At 41.4% G+C, this 17,175-nt stretch overlaps 1 protein-coding gene across 1 annotated transcript in view; it reads right to left on the bottom strand.

The window, feature by feature from the left end:
- The window catches only part of FRMD3 (FERM domain containing 3), a 638,046-nt gene that overhangs the window by 172,148 nt on the left and 448,723 nt on the right, over positions 1-17,175 (bottom strand). Inside the window, exon 5 of the mRNA XM_085633170.1 lies at positions 2,397-2,494. Coding sequence (XP_085489296.1) covers positions 2,397-2,494 — 98 coding nt within the window. The remainder of the gene's footprint in view (positions 1-2,396; positions 2,495-17,175) is intronic.

The following is a 17,175-nucleotide window of genomic DNA, read 5'->3' as shown; positions in this document are numbered from 1 at the left end:
ATAGCATTAAGAATGTGGCCTGTTGAGCGAGTGAATCCTGTGAGTAGTTGATGGACTTCAAATGCTTCAAGTTTAGTGAGTAGGCAAGAAGCCTGATATACCGCCAGTGTCTTCAGCCAATTGTTGAGATCTCCTAAGATCGAAATGTTTGGGTGATTAATATTATTGTTTAATTGAGGCCAGGAGAGCATCATTGAAAGCTGAGTTATTTAGGGGTGTTCAACAGATGAGAAGGAAGGAGGCCAAGAAGAAATATTTCAGGTCTGAATATTCTTTAATACTGGAGGCTAGTAAAGTGTTTTGTGAATTACTGCTAACCTGCTGTCATTCATTTTATTTGGGCAGTTTTTGATCAAGATTTCATACCCGTCAGGAATATTGTGGGAGCAGAATCATCTACTAGCCAGGCTTCAGTGATGAAGAGGTCTAGGTCAAGGTCAGCCAGAGGGCACTATATATTAAATAAATATATATTAAATAAATAAAACGAATTTCGTAGCGCGCGCTGCATCGCATTGTGCGATGCAGCGCGCGCTACGAAATTCGTTTTATTTATTTAATTGTTTACTTACCTGCAATTATCCATATTCCGGTTTTTAGAACCCCCCACCCTGCCCCTCCCCCGCCCCGCCTTACCGCCCCACGGAACTCCCTCCACGGGCCGCGGCTGGTCTTAAGTGCTACTTCAGTACTGCAGGCCCACTAGTAGCATGTAGTTTACAGGTCCTGGACACAGGTGATGCCATTTTACTAAAGACCTATAAGTAAATTAAATATGCGAATTGTGTATAAGCCAATTGTACCATGTTTTAGAGAGAGAGCACAAGCACTTTATCAATGGCTAGCAGTGGTAAAGTGAGCAGATTCCTAAAGCCAGCAAAACAAAGTCAGCAAACAGGAAGGTTGAAGGCAAAAATGTATGGGGCATACCAAAGCAAGGATGGCAAGTCTAACATGAGCTGACAGCTTAAGCAGTTTCTCTAGGGATTGCTCTGAAAGGTGTAAAAGCCAATATATTTGTGATCTGATTTCCAGTAACACACAAGAAAATTCAGAGGACCTATGAATAAATACAGGAGCACACACAGATGAGCTCTTCATAAGGTCAGAGATCACTGACTGGTGGGATCCCATATCACTCATTAATTGAACACTGTGTCAGGAGTCCAAATACACTTTTTAATGTTCTCCGTGTGGGCATTGGCAGGAGTTGGAAATCACCAATGCACGGGAGTCAGACGTTAATAGATTTGCTTCAAAATATTATACTTATAAATAACAGTGCATCAACTGAGGAAAAGAGGAGAAGAGAAGAGGATGAAGGCCAAATTCACTAAGTGAAGGAACTGTGTGCAGAGATATGAGTATTGTGCTCAAAACCATTGTCTTACCTGGCCTTAATCCTCGCCCTTCAATAATTGTCCCCAAATGATTCACAGTTGATTTTAAACATTATGCTCGACTATGTTGCTTATGAGCAATATGCCTTACTAGACAGCCTGACCTGATCCAAATTTGAGTGAAATCCTCTACATGTAATTTCATTGTATTAAATGTGTGTAGTTCTTTAAACGAAACACATAACCGAACAATAATACAATAAGATCACAATGAAAGCAACATCAGATTGCAAGGTATGAACAGAAAATTATCCTCGAGAGGCACTGGTATAAGGTGATCCTTTAGTAGCAGATGGAAAAACTACAGCCTAGGAATAGAGCAGATATGGATAAGCAATGCATTCCAAGGCTTAGAATCCGGGAGAGAAAAATACTGAAATCATTATGGACTGGCTGAGGTGGTCAGAGTGAGGGAGAGGGTGGCTCAAAGGAATTGGGAAGCAGAATGAAAATGATGCCAGGAAACATAGAAAGAAGGAAGCAAAGAGAGATGTGCTTGTTTGTACTAGGCCATTGATGCATTTAAAACAATAATTAGGAAATGTAGAAGAACCTGGACATGGAAGCCAAAGTAGAGAAGCAATGAAAGCAGAAGTAAACACCTTGTGAAGGGAGGCAGGAGAGACAGACTATGGAGGGGCTAAATGCAGATGGAAAAGAATCAAGGGATTGAAAAGAAAGCCAACTCAGAAGGGAAGAAAAATTGTCCAAGCAAGAAATAATGTGAACACAATTGAAAATAATAAATGAAACAAAGAAAAAAAATTAAATCAAATAAGTGCTGCTTATACTCCCCTTTTGGTCTCTATGACAACAAGGTGTAATGTGTGGTCAGAATAGTAGGAAAAAATGATTGGGAAAATGTATTGATTTCCTACTGGCAGTGATGTTGAGTTAGAATACATCTTTTTTGATACAACTCTTACATGTATGTTTACTTGCGAAATAGATTAAATATTTTGCTGCCTTATCTTGTAGGCCAAGCACTTTTCTTACCTTGCACAATACAGGCACCCAGGAAGGCAGCATCAGCAAAAGAGCAGAGGAGGCGACCATGGAAGATATCTCTTTTAATTTGCAGATACAAAAGATACCTACAACGTAAGAAAGAGAACAGAATGATGCATGTAAAATGTTTCCACATCATCAGGACTGTACATTGAGGCCCACACTTGAAAAAGTACCTTTCCTCTTTATAATCTCTACCATGCTTTGGGCAGATTCCTCAATTTTGTGAAGGAGAAGAACCTGGGTTTCCACATGGGCAGATGGAATCAGAACGCTGCACTCCTAGTGGGAGGTCTGACCTAGTGTAATCAATTGAGGGTACCTAGTGGGCGTCAATGCTTTCTTTTTTCACGTGCTGTTCTTTCTCTTTGGTTGAACAGTTGGCATCTGTTTATCTAAGATGCATATGTTCAGAGATTGAGGGCACTTTCTGCTTTAGACCTGAAGAATTACACAAGATGTAATTAATAGACTTACCTGCTGTCTTGCAAAGCATTCCCCTTTTCCAAGAGACACTACAACGTGCAAAATACCTCATTCTAGAAATCAAGGTGTCAAAAGACATAAAGATGTTGGACTTATTTCAAAATTCCATTCTGAAAAGACTGTCCTTTGTTTGCTCTGTGTGATTGACCAGTCTCTACCATCGGCACAAAATTGACAACAAAATGTCCCATTAGTGAACAGCACAAAACACGTATAAAAAGATAAACAGATACAAAGAAGCACATATAGTATAATCGGCGATGCAGCGAGTGTATGGTAAGTGGTTTTATTTATTTATGTATTTATTTCCCCTATTCTGTTGTTTGTCACTGCCCTCCCGCCCCACCTCCCCACCGCACTTACCTGCATGGGACGCGACTGAGGTAAGGATATTTTGAAACTGGGAGGGGGTGATCCGCGCCAATTATGGGACAGCGATCAACACCATCCCTGAGTAGATCTCATGATGTATCTCCCACCCATTGTCCCTTGCAGGGTGCATTGCTTTGATGAAAATGGAGCTCCTCCCAAAATCCTATACCTATTCATGAGCATCCCTATCCCACTTTACCAGTTCTTCTTTAGAGAGCTGCAATCTCAGATGATACGGTTAGTTTGGGTGGGAAAGCAGCCATGATTTAAGTGGAAAATCCTTACCTTACCTTTTCAGGAGGCAGGTTTTGAGGCACTGGACATGGAGCTCTATTATTTATGTGTTCAAGCCCTTCATGCTAAGTGACGGCCGGCACGGATTGGGGATGGCGACGGGGATGTATAAAAAATAAATAAAAGGAAAAATAACTTACCTTATCGTTGCCGCGTCTCTCCTCTTTCACGACTCAGTAACCAGGAAAGCACCCAGGCTCCCCTGACCAATCACAATGCTGCAATTCAGCGTTGTGATTGCTAAGCACCCAGGCTTCCCTAGCCAATCACAATTCTGCAATGCAGCACTGTGATCGGTCTGAGCGTTGTGGTTCGATGCTCAGCCAGGAACATGGAGCCTGGGGCATGTTCTCCACGCAAGCTGTAATGCAGCCTGTGTGGAGACAAGGGAAAGTGCGCATGACTGTTTGGCCAGCCCGAGAGGGCCGGCCAAACAGTCATATGCACTTAGGATTGGGCACACCCCTCCTCCTCTGCCCTGCCCTTTTATCGGAACAGCCCCGCTCGCCCCAGCCGCAGGAACAAATAAAATGATAATAACGTTCAGTTATTACCATTTTATTTTTCCTTTGTTACACTGCTTAAAAACAGTGGGGCGCCGCTCCTCCGCATTAGCGGAGGAGCCACCACTGTTCATGCTAATCACTGGTATCACCCCGCTCCTCGGTGTTTTGGTGCATAGCGAACACGTGATCCTACACATGGTGTACTATTGTCCCAGTTGTTTTTTCATTATAACAGTGAAACTTTAATAAACACATTTTTTTTTAAACATTAAAGTAGATAGATTATTGTATAAAAAAGGAAAGTTTAGTTCTCAGAAGAAAACGATTCATGCTCCAGAATTTGCCTCTTAGGAGCTGGATTTTTCTTTTTGAACAATAGGGCTTTTCTTTTAAAAGGAAGTTGTACTCCATACTGTAAAAGCTAAATACAAAAAGTATTAGCATCTGTAAAATTTGAAAAAAAATCCAATTGTTATTAAAATGTGATAATTAATGTAAATACGTTTGAAGTTGGGCTGATTTGCTTATAATGAATTCAAGTAATTTGGGTTTATTAAAAAGAAATGTGTCAAATTGAATTGAAATGGATCGCTTGGTTTGCTGAAAACATGTAAACCTTTTACACAACTTTGTGGTTTTTTTTGCAAACATTTCTTTATTGTCTTTTTCATTTTCACATTCACTGTCAGTGCCATGGCAAATATATAATTCTGCACAACTTTGTAAAAAACAAGGGGAACATTTTCACAGTTAAAACGTTTTTGTGCAGTTTCTGGAAATTGGAATTGCTAGATACTAACCCATGTGTAGCCAGTTTTGCAAGGAAAATGTTAGCAATCTTGTTTTGAAAATATATCAGGCATTTTAATTAGTTTAAAATAAAAGTTGCATTGCATGCTAAAATATATAAAGGTCGTGGCTTATTATGTTTAACATCACTGTTTTCACTCTAACTTGCAATGTGATTTAATAGTGAAGCCATTAGCAGAACTCAGTGGCTCTATTTACTTTCTGCAGCTTGCCTTTGGCACTTAGGGGCATATACACAAGGAAGTGGCGGAGAGAGGCGTTAGCCTTCGTGGCTTAACGCCTCTCTCCGCCACTTCGGAAAAGCAAGGCTGCACCATATTCACAAGGATATGGTGCAGCCTTGCGTTTCCCCCTGCGATGGCGCTAAGGTTAACAACTTAGTGCCAACGCAGGCACCCTTGCACCAGAGTGCAAGGGTGACTGTGTGCAGGGAAGGTTTGTTTTTGTGTAGGAAGGTGTCCCTTCGTGTATGTAAACAATCCTTAATGCAATTCTCTCACTTTCATGTGTGCTGCTTTATGCAGCACACATGAAAGTGACAGAATGGCATTTTTAAAAAAAGGTTTGTTTATGTACAGGAAGGTACATCTTTCCTGTACATACACAAACCATGGCAATTTGATTTTTCCATGTGTGCTGCACAAGGCAGCACACATGGAAAAAGCAAAAACGAGGAGAAATAAAGCATTTCTCCTCGTTTCGCCTGTTTAAAAACAGGATTTTCCTGGTCTTCATTTTGGCGCTGCCTCCTATTTACGCTGTTCTTGTGAATAGGGGGCAATGTCAAAATCAATGGGTGTTGCGGTGGAACACCCACTGCAACACCCATTACCCTCCCCTTTCATGCTAAATACAGCGTGAAAGGGTGCCTTATTCACAAGGCAGCGTTAAGCCACGTTAAGTGGCTTTACGCTGCCTTGAGAATAAGGCGAGGCCTGTATCGCCATCACAACGTCAGTGAAAGTGGCGTTGTGGCGGCGATAGGGGCTTGTGAATATGCCCCTTAGTTTGGCGTGGTGTACTCCATTTAGCCAGGTCTGCGGAGGAATGTTCTCTACTGTCCTGATGGACCAGAGCCCGCCATATTTAGAGTTCTCTATGCCGGTGAAGATCTCTGTGCTGAAGGCACTGAAGCTTCGCTATGAGGGCATCATGATCAATGTTTCTGCACAGAAAAGTATTTTCTTTTTCACTTACAAACTCCTAAAGCAGGGTTTTTAAGTGAAAAAAAAACCAGAAAACAAACAGTCCTAAACAAACATTTATTCTTTTGCTTTTCAAGATCGCAAGGCTTTCCTTGGCAGTCCTAAACAGAAAAAGTTATGTCAGGCCACCTGCCCTTAACCCCTTCGCCGCGGCGCGAATTCCGCCGCGGCGTGAATTCCGCCGCGGCGCTGGGGGGGTTTTTCGGTGAGCGCGGCGCCGCTGTGCTCATGACGGAACCACGCCGTCATGAGTCACGGGCGAGCTGTGCTCATGACGGAGTGGTTCCGTTACGGCGCCGCCCACTTACGTTACACGCCCGCACAGGCGGAGAAAAGGCGCCGCGTGGGCGGAGCGGCCGCCAACGGCCGCAGCATGACGGAACCACTCCGTCATGAGCACAGCGCGACCGTGGCTCATGACGGAGTGATTCCGTCATGAGCAGGGAAGGGGTTAATAGGGCGGGAATCCTCGTTACTTTGACAGATGGTCAATGTCGGGCGGGCCATCTGTCAAAGGTTTCCACCTGCCGAGGAAGTGGAAGTTTGCACTAGGAAAGAAAATGGAGATTAACACGATTTTAACCAAGCATTTAGGGACATCAGAGCGTTTAGGGACATCAAACTCTAAAGAAGTCCCATACTCTTTCAGAAATGTTTAACTGATTTTGAGTAAATGCCAAATTAAATATAAATGCGGTAGGATTCAACTTACTGTGAAATGTTCTTAAAATGTCAATTAAAATATTTGCATGAGTATGAGCTCGTTTACAAATCATCTGCCAAAAAGCAAACTGGTCTTATTGAATGTGCAACCATCTGTGTTACATTACACTACTGAAGCAATGTGTCACAATATATGCAGATTGGCTATAACCACACAGCAAAGTAATTCTTACTTCGCAAGAATGACATCAATAAAACCCCTCAATGAATTTGCTTGATTTTCCTTTTCAAATTATTGGTTTTCCTTAACTGAGTAGAAGGGAAGAAAGTGGTGTTACAAAGCCTTAAGGTGCAGTAATTTTGCTTGTACTCAGATTATATAATTACAACAAATTTTAAGGCTTTATTACAACTCTGGCGGGCCACGGACTGCCAGACTCGTGGAGGCGCATCGGTGGTCGCCTTCTGACTGCCCCATCATGACCAGGGCGGTCAGGCCACCCTGCTACCACCCCCACCGCCAGAGATCAGAGATCGCTGGTGGTGGCGCGGCGGTATTGAGACCGCAATATGCTTGGTCGCTGCGGCCCCACCAAGCATTTTACTAATTTCCTCTCCGCTACACATTTCATGTCGGTGCGACCGCCATGAAAAGTGTGGCTGTGAGAAAACAAAGGGGGCCCTACAGGGCCCCCTTGTGGCCCATGCCATATGATGCACACATGGGAGCAGGACATGTGCTCCCTTGTGTGCATGCATACCAGTAAATGCAAAGCATGGACTGCAGCGGTCCACGCCATACAGGTACTGCTTTTGATGTTCCCATTGCGGTGCCTATTTCATAGGCACCGCTCTGGGAACACCAAAGAACCGCCAGCCAGACAGGCGAAAACTCCTAATCTGACGGGTGGTTTTTACATGGGTTTGGCGGTGTGGGGCGGTGCCGCTCCTGCATTGCCAAACTCATAATAAGGCCCTAAGGGGCACATGCATCAGCAAAATACTTGGTCCCAAACGGGTCAATTCACAGAATCGGCCCCTTTGCGACCGGTATTTTGCCATTTCAGATGCATCAACCCAAAAGCAATTTGCAAAATAGGTCATCGCAAAATATGCGATGACCTATTTTGCAAATGCATTTAGGGAATCACAATTTGCGATTCCTTAAATGCAATGCAAGAAGCAATCTGGGATTCCGTCTTTGCATTAAGGAATCGCAAATGTCCATCAACTTCAAGTTGATGGTAATTTGCAATTCCTTAGAATAATGCATAAAATAGCATTTGTCTAAGTGCCATGTGCCAAGGGCATGTGTTTGCGCCACATGTGCACACATGCATGTTTTGAGGCTGCATCAGAGTGGCCTTTAGGCCCCCTAGCACCCTTGAAATTGCATTCGCAATTTGCAAGTACCTATTTGGTACTCGGAAATTGTGAATGCTGTCCTATTTATGCCTATTGGCCTCTAGGCCCATAGGAATGAATGGGAAGGCATTCCCTAATAACGAAATGCAATTTGTGATTCGCTATTAGGGAATGTGTAGGAATCGCAATTTATTTAGCGATTCCTACATGCATAAGGAATTGCGAGTCCTTAATAGCGATTCCTTAAAATTCGCTATTAAGGAATCCCAATTCCTTACTTTGAAGCATGTGCCCCTAATTCTTTCTAGTTGCAGACATAAGTGTGTAAGTAGGTACCCTCTCTCCATGGATCAGTAAACAGTTTGACCCTACAAAGCCATTTTCGACTGTAAACGAATATTAATGTCTGAAAATGTGTGGAGTAGCAGCAGCTAGCAATTTACTAAGAAATATGTTGCAGGAGTAAATCCATTTACTCTAGAGAAATTGTATGCTACAATTGCATGCATTTATGCTGGGGTAACTTCCAATCAAAGGTTGGGAAGTGGGCATCACAAGGCATGATGAGCCTTGTGAGTCTGTGAATGCACACACACATGTCAATTTGTGAGGATTCACAAACTCCTCTTCCACTCTTGTTCACCCTGGTGATAGCTGAAGACCAGTCAAGGGCTGGAGTGAATACTACTCCAGGGTGGAAAGGGAAATGAACATCTCCAAAACTGTATAGGACTCTAGAAAAATGGGTTTCTTTGGTGGAAACCTGTTTTCCCCATTGAGAATTTTTTCTACAAATGTACAATTGCACATATACACTGGCTTCATCTAATGAGAATCGTACTTTGAGGTCAATTCCGCATTATGGGAATACAAAATTCTGAACAGGTCACATGAATTTCCCAAAAGTGCACATTGAAAGCTGTGACTAGTGCAGTTTTCCAGAAGTTCTACAAGGTAGGTTTGTGAATTACCAAAAGTTGTACATCTGCACTCTTACATAGAAATACATGCACAGGCAGTTTTAGATTGCTTTTTAAGTGAATCTGGCAAAATGTCCTTAATTTCTTCACTTTTGTGTGCCTTAATTTTTTGAAAACCATATTTTGTTGCCTTCATTCTGAAATTCAGCTAACACTGCAGATGTTTAAAGGAATCTCAGCATGGAAATATACTTATTTCATGACAGGTTCATGTGTGTCAGTGGAATATTGTTCAGTGCTAGAGTTTGACACTTTAAAACAAGGCGGAGGTCCGCTGAGCCTATGAAACAACTCCACCAGCTTAGCTTGTCATGTTATACCCAAAAGTCCTCTATCAGAGCAGGGTGAAAGGATTCTACGATGGTGACGAGGAAGAGTATATTCCATGCAATGAAGAAAAGCTGTAAGTGATCCATTTGTTACCACCATGATTATTTCTCCTAATAGTTATAACTATAGGATCAATTCACATAATATTTTGTACACCTAAATTTAAATTAGGTTCACACAATGCCCATATTGCACATCTAAATTCCCAAACCTGACTCTCAGAATCTAGATTGACAGATAGTCCTGTACACAAAGTGTGTTTCTTAATGTCAAAATCTCAACAGGAAGTAGGACCTTTTGCATTAGAATATTGAGGGTTAGGACAGAGTAGTGGAAGATTCATAGTACGCCCGTCTGCAAATGCAGGTGCACATCCACAAATTCATATATTTGCAGGTATTTGGGTACTTTGCCATCTTTGAAACTCATGCAAATGTATTTATATCAACGGCAGGAGTAAGTGTGAGTATTTATTATACACCTTTCAAAATTGCATGCCTTAGAGTGATTGTTAATATTATAATACACCCTATTGTACCATCAGGCTTGTAAGTAATAGTTTCTATTTCAGCATACCCTCCAGCAACCAGTCTTTGTGTGTAACCCTATTGCTGCAACAGTAACATATATGCCATATACACAGTGTTCTGTACTGCGAAGAAGAGCCAGATCATATCAAATCAACTTTTCAGGCAAAGAAACACTCAGAAGTTCTCATACCCTTGACATAATCTTGTGAATCCATACTGTTCTTCTTAAATGTGAATGATGTTCAATAATATGAATCAGGGGCTGTGTTTAGGTAAAGAACCCTATGTCCTTTTTGATTTCAATATATATCGTAACTTATACAAAGCTAGTTCAAAGTTATATTGTCCCCTACCGATCTCCAAGAATTATCTGATTTTAATTTTAATACCAGTAAAACATAGGCGTTCCTGGTAAATAGGCATGGGGTAATTATTGGCTGATACTATGTTTTAGATATCACTTTGCTTCTGATTTCACTGGATACTGCTCTTGAACCTGTGGGTCATCTTGCAAGGGGATTACTTGCAAAATTGCATTTCTGTCCCATCCCAACTCAATTTTGGAGTCATCTGAAATGCTCACTTCATGGCATACAAGTCCTGAAGTGGCTGGGGAACTAGGAAAACATTGTCTCTAATCATCTTTCCTTTCTGAGTAGAACATCTGTTATTATTTCTGGGGGAAAGTCTTCATGAGCAAGTCTGAAATCATAGGATGTGGTTTATTGAGTGCAAAAAGCCATAAAGATTGTCTGCTCAACATGCCCTTCAATTTGGAGCCAAGTGATTTCTGTTGCACTGTCTAGGTCTGCCAGCACCAATTCCTTGCTCTTCTATTAGGCCTTGCTTTTCTGAGGTATTCTGCTTTCTGGTGGCAGCTACATCCATCTTTTCAAATTACTACTTTGGGTCTGATCCTGCGTGGTGAGAGTGGGTCAAGCAGGCGATAAGTTATGAACGGTGAAGACCACATAGCACATGTAACTAAAACCCCCACACTTTCTCCCCCAACTTACCACACTTCTCGTTCCAGAAATATACTTTCTGACAAAAGCTGTCCCAATGTCCACTTCACCACAGAAAAACAAAACGTAGCAGCAATATTCTCACTCCCTAAACCACTTCCTAAATTAGCCCAGTTAATTTCAACAAGGATTGTAGAAAATCGAATTCACCCAGGGCACATGTGTTCTTCCTCCTAAACGGTGTTTGGCTCCTCTAATCTGAGGACGGACTTCCTTTTCATAAGAAGCAAATTGTTGATGGTGAACAACACCAAGCAGGAAAAACACCAACCCATTGCCGTCTGGAGATCCAGGGAGACTCCTACTTGTCGGTTGAACTGTTTGGAAGCCATCAACCACCAATACAGCAGGTGATACACAAAGTGCTTGCTGTGCGACCTCAACCAAAAAATCACTGATCTTGTGACATTGATTGTCCTTAGTTGGACACATAAGGAGCAGAACTGTGGGCTAGAAGTTCTGCAGATATTTAGGAAGTTTCTCAAATTTGGTTGCCACCTCATTGCTAAAAAACAAGAGGAGAATTTTAATATCAAAATCGATTTTGATGTCAGATTATACAAATGGATTTTTGGTTTTAACACAAATCACTAAGTGTTACTGCAAAAACACAAGTTCTGGCTCTTCGCCACTAATGTGAGAAATTAGGAATAATAGTTAAATGGGGCAAAGGCCCACCTCAAACAATAACAACATCCTTGTCAGGGTGAGCCATTAAATTCACTAAATTAATGTGAGCTCAACCCCTTGATAGCGATGGCACAGATGAGGCAGGCTTAACTTAGAGGCAAGGTGTAAAGTGTTTATGAAGTACTAAAAGTGTAATAAAGTTCAAACACAAAACAAGAAACGTCCCAAACCAATTTAGAAAAATAAAGTACATTTCAAAAATAAAATGGCACTCAAACGACAAAAATCCAATTATAGAACTGGTGTTAGGATTGTTTTTTAATTTGCAGTTCAAAATAGTTTCAAAAAGCACTAAGCAACTGCTCAAAAGACATATGGTCTAAGAAAGATATTCCTGATGAATAAAAAATATTTATTTGATGCTATGACAACGACAAAATTACAATCAGTAGAACCGGGGTTATGAATTTTTAAAGGTTAAGGTTCACAAAACAAATGTATTGCACTCAATAGAACTGTGTTTTTTTTAAGTTTAAGTTGGCTAAACTAGACCCTTTCTTTTCATTTGTCCACTCTTCAAATGCAGCAAATTTAAAATGCTTTCTGATGTTGTAAATTTGCTATTAATAATATATTGTTCTTGGTAAGCTCCATCTGAAGCTTTCCCTCTCAAATGCTACTGTTCAAGGTCCCAGTGAACCCATTCATTTAATAAATCTGTCATTGTTTACGTGTAACAAGAGGTGTGCTGTCACATCCGATGACATTAGGGTAAATGGTGACAAATTATTATTCATTTAAGGGATGGTATTAGGCATTGTTGCATTTTATTCTCTATTGTGATGTGTTGAGCCTATGTATCATTTTGTTCTCCTCATGTTAACTGTATGATTTTTGTGTATATTTTGCTATAAAAGAATGTTCATTTTGGAGGTGAGCCTGAGTTACTTTCTCTGATTCTTTGAAAGAAGACTTCTATTTGTCAGATCTTATGCTGCGTCTGTTAGCCTAATGCTATACCATATGTGGATTTAGCTAATGATTTCTGCATGTAACTGAGCTCTATGCTAAATTCACTGTATATCATTGAATGACTAACTATATTTTGCCTTCTAGAACAATATTCAACCTTTATATAATCCTCAATGGTTTCTAACTTTTATACATTTAAAGAAGGCTTATTTAATTAATGATGCTATAAGATTTATAGACAAGTTTTTAATCTAGTAAAGGGCATATTTCCTCATATGTTCTAGAGGACACCAACATCCCCAATCCTACATAGGCACTTTATCTTTAACTTTAAATTCTCTGATAAGTTAGTGTTATCAGTTACTACAATACAAAGAAATGTTAGATGTAGACGAATAATCACATCCTTAAACATGCAATAAAATTGGAGCTAAAATGATGAATCTAACTCCTCACGCCAAACGACAATCATGATCTGTGTCCTTCACAGTGACAAAGATATGGGCAAGTCAGGAAGGTGAAGCTCCTCTTCTACATATTGTGGATTTTGAGAATAGTGAAATGAGTAATTAAAGGCTTTAAATGTTATTATTGAAAATCCCAATTATTAATTGTATTTTTATTTGTTCTGGAATACCACAGTTTTGCTACTTTTATACTCTGTAAATAAGGTGTTGCTATTAACCATTTTAATGGTGCTCAAATCATCCACCTAGGAAGGATGAAAGGCTGAGTTACCTTTGTGCCTCATTACGAGTTTGGTGGTGTGGGAGTGGGGCGGATCACCTTCTCTCCTCTCCCACACAGCCAAACCCGATTGCTGCCCACCTGCCAGAATATTATACAAATCTTTGTCTGACAGGCAGGCAGCATGGCGGTCCTGCGCCAGTGCAGTGAAAAGGCTCAATGAGCCTTTAATGCTGCCCCCACCGTGGGACAGCCACAGAGTGTTCCAGCTCAGCATGGACTGTAAAGTCCATGCCGTGCTGGAACTCGGGGGGTGCTTGCACACAGGGGGCACAGCATGTGCCCCCCTGCATGCACCCACATGCATAGGGCATGAGGAAGCATGTAGGACCCCCTTTGTTTCCCCACTTCCAGCTTTTACATGGCAGTGCTGACCGCCATGTAAGGCTGGCAGTTGGGAAACTCAAAATATGCTCGATGGTGCCACAGGAGCATTGCCAGCATAATCTGAGCCCATGACTGCCGAGCCACCACGAGGGAACGCGGTTCCCAGGTGGTTGCGGCAGTTAAATGGGTGTCCAACATTCAAACTTACAATACAGCGGTCAGACCACCAGACTTGTAATAAGGCTTTTTGTCTGAATTCAGTTGTATGATATACAGATCACTCCAGGTGTCAGCAGCAATCGCCCAACTCACTTAGTTATCTTGGGTAAGCACGGCTGCCAGCCACCAGGGCAATAACTATTTTTTTCCATGGTGTGGGTTCACCCTTTATTTAGATGGGACAGAGGGACAAGGTGACGTCCGAAATAAGGTAATCAAGACATTTTGAGAAATTCTCATTTATGCCTTCCACACTCTTCCATTGTGGTCTCAACCTCTCCAATCTTTAAGCCACCCTCAGAGAACCAGGATAAGAGATTACAAGAAAACGTCAAGGCTTGCATAGCATGTAGGACAACTAGAAGGAGGACATCAGGGACACACACATTCCTGGCACGTAGTATATCAGATCTGATGCCAAAATGTATTTTATTTTTTATGTACCCCGCAGAGGTCATCAAAGAAAGCCACAGTCAGCAGTTGTCATGTGTTTCTTGCAATGTCCATTGTAGTTTTCCCTGTGTTGGCCTAGCTATGCATGTTGTAGACCTCATTTTCTTTTTGCACAAGTTACTAGATAAACACACTTGCTTGTGTGCCAAATTTTACATTCACAAGGAACCTGTATATGTGTTTGTGTTCTGTTCTTCTCCTGAGATTTAGTCTGAGCACCACCAACAAGGTCAAACAACAATGTCCCTTGTTAGTCTTTCTGGCCAGGCACTAGCACCCTGAATAACACAAGAATGCAGCTTGTGTTTAGCGCACCCATGTCCTATCATACAGATGAGTACATGAGCCACAGACAGACACATGGAACGAGCAAGAGTTCTTAGACAAGAGCAGTGCGAATGCTGAAATGTAAAGCCTTCATAAGTTTATTCTAAGGTCTGCCGATAATCCCAGAGATCTTTCATATAATCATTTAGCTTTACTTGCTGGGGAGGGGAGTTAGGTTACTCTGCCTTATATAATGACAACACTCTTCATGGTATATGGATTATTTACCATGTTAACAGTATTATTATTATGCATTTGTTTTCTAATTGTGGCTTGTATACTGCATTTCAGAGCACGATAGTTTGAACAAATATTCTAAACTTCTTTTGTGTCTCTCTGTTATTTTATTGTGGACAAGTACGAATGAGAGAGCAAAAGGGTGTGTCCTGTTACCACGATCCCTGAGAGGGTCGAGAGTGTTGTGTTCTGGGGGTGCCAATTCACTTGTTTCTCTGGTAGGGTTAGGAGGGCAAGTGAGGCACTATAGCTAGTCGGACTCGGGCTCATGGATACTGAGGCGGTATGATGGCGGTATGATGCCTCAGTCCCTACATGCTGATGTTTCATGGTCCCAAGCATAGTTCTGTTCCAGAGCAGAATCCCTGCAACACAGTCATAACTGAGACTCCATTTCTGTGGGAGCTGTCAAAATGTGTTTATCTAATTATTGTCAAACTGACACTCAATGACGAAGGGCCCTGAAGTGTTGTCAGCTTATCTCCGTCACAGCTTGAATTTTATCTGATGCTGTCCTTCTAATTGTCTACACTAAGGCCCTGATTCAGAATATGTCGGAGAAGTAGGTGCTATTTATCACACCCAATACAATGCAGGGTTCAGAATTTATTGAGTGCGATAAATAACACCTATTAAGTTTTTTTCCATGTTGCGGTAATTACCATACTATTTTCTTAAGTTAAAATGTAACGAAAGGTGAGGTATTTAATGCACCTGGTAATTAATGGGTGCAATAAATACCACTCAACTCATAATTCCGACCCATGTGCTAGTAAGTGGTTGCACAGGGATCAGAAAACACCGACCCACTGATTATCAGTGCCTAAGTAGTAATTAACAAAGGCATTTATGAGTAGGTGAAGTACTACTCTTATATAGACAGGTATGAAACATATTGTTCATCATGTGCCAAAAGAATGATCATTAACCCCTTCGGTGCTCATGACGGAATGGTTCCGTCATGACCCACGGTTGAGCTGTGCTCATGACGGAACCATTCCGTCATGACCCCGCCCGCGCAAGATTCCGCCAGCACAGCGGCGGAATCTGCGCAGCATCGAAGGGGTTAAAAAGGGAAGCCACCTAAACTGAAACATTATTTTTCTTTTAGCTTAATGTTTAATGGGTTCACTTCACAAAGGCATTTAACAGTACTACAGAGGTACTACTTCACCTACATATGTCACTTTGTGAGTTGGCCCCTATGTAATCTGCATCTTATTTTGTATTGCTGAAAAGACAGGTGGCAGAATGCAAAACTAAAGTATGCCCCTTATAGGTAACTCACACAGGTGCAAAACTCTCCATCAGAAAGATTTTTATCTATAACACTGCATGTTTTTATTAATAGAGCATTCGGGGTCTTTTTTAAAGGATGTTAGTTCTCTGTCACCAATAAGAAATAATGCTAATGAAAGAAAAATGCATGGTCTTTATTCTTTTATCTTGTTACTAATCGAGCTGCACAAAAATGTGTACTTGCAGTGGGCATACCAAAAGAAGAAATTACATTTCTAAACATTTTATGCACATTTATAATGGTTTAATAAACAGTATGGGAATGATTCATGAAGACTAGGATCTGAGTAAGTGTGACTTATTCTTCTCCTGGCTCACGCCTGGAATTCAGGATTACTACAAGAGTATGTCACAACAAACTATTTGTGAATCGGTTCATACATGTCCATGATGCTGGGTATCAACAAATATTCAAAACATATAGAAAAAAGCAGCAAAGTAGATAGATCTCACTAGGTTCAGGGAAAGCTGAAAGTATTTATATTTCATATACTATAACCGATGTTTATCACTTTTATAAGCTATGTACGGCTAATCTAAATATGGTACATGTTCAGATGATCTTGATACCCTCGCATCCATCCAAAGCGTTATTAAAGATGAAAAACAACTGCCTCCAGATCAACACAGTCAAAACCAAAGTCCTTATCTTTGGCAACAACCACTCCCCCTGGGCCCTGGGTGACACTTCGAACATGGCCCCTCGCCCACGACTGCGGACCATGCCAAAAACCTTGGGATCATCCTGGATACCAACCTCTCCATGATCAGACAGATCAATCGCATCTCCTCATCATGCTTTCACATCCTGACAATGCTGCACATGATTTTCCAGTGGATCCCATTGAACACCATACTAACAGTCATCCAGGCTCTTATCACAAGTAGACTTGATTAATGAAATGCCCTCTACATCAGAATCCCAGCCCATGTCCTACGCCAACTCTAAACCACCCAGAACGCGGCCAGCAGACTCAACCTGAACATCCC

Source organism: Triturus cristatus, chromosome 2_1 (assembly GCF_964204655.1).
Source record: "Triturus cristatus chromosome 2_1, aTriCri1.1, whole genome shotgun sequence".
Classification (NCBI taxonomy): Eukaryota; Metazoa; Chordata; class Amphibia; order Caudata; family Salamandridae; genus Triturus; species Triturus cristatus.
The sequence above is the reverse complement of the archived record's forward strand: the minus strand, read 5'-3'. Positions and strand labels throughout refer to the sequence as shown.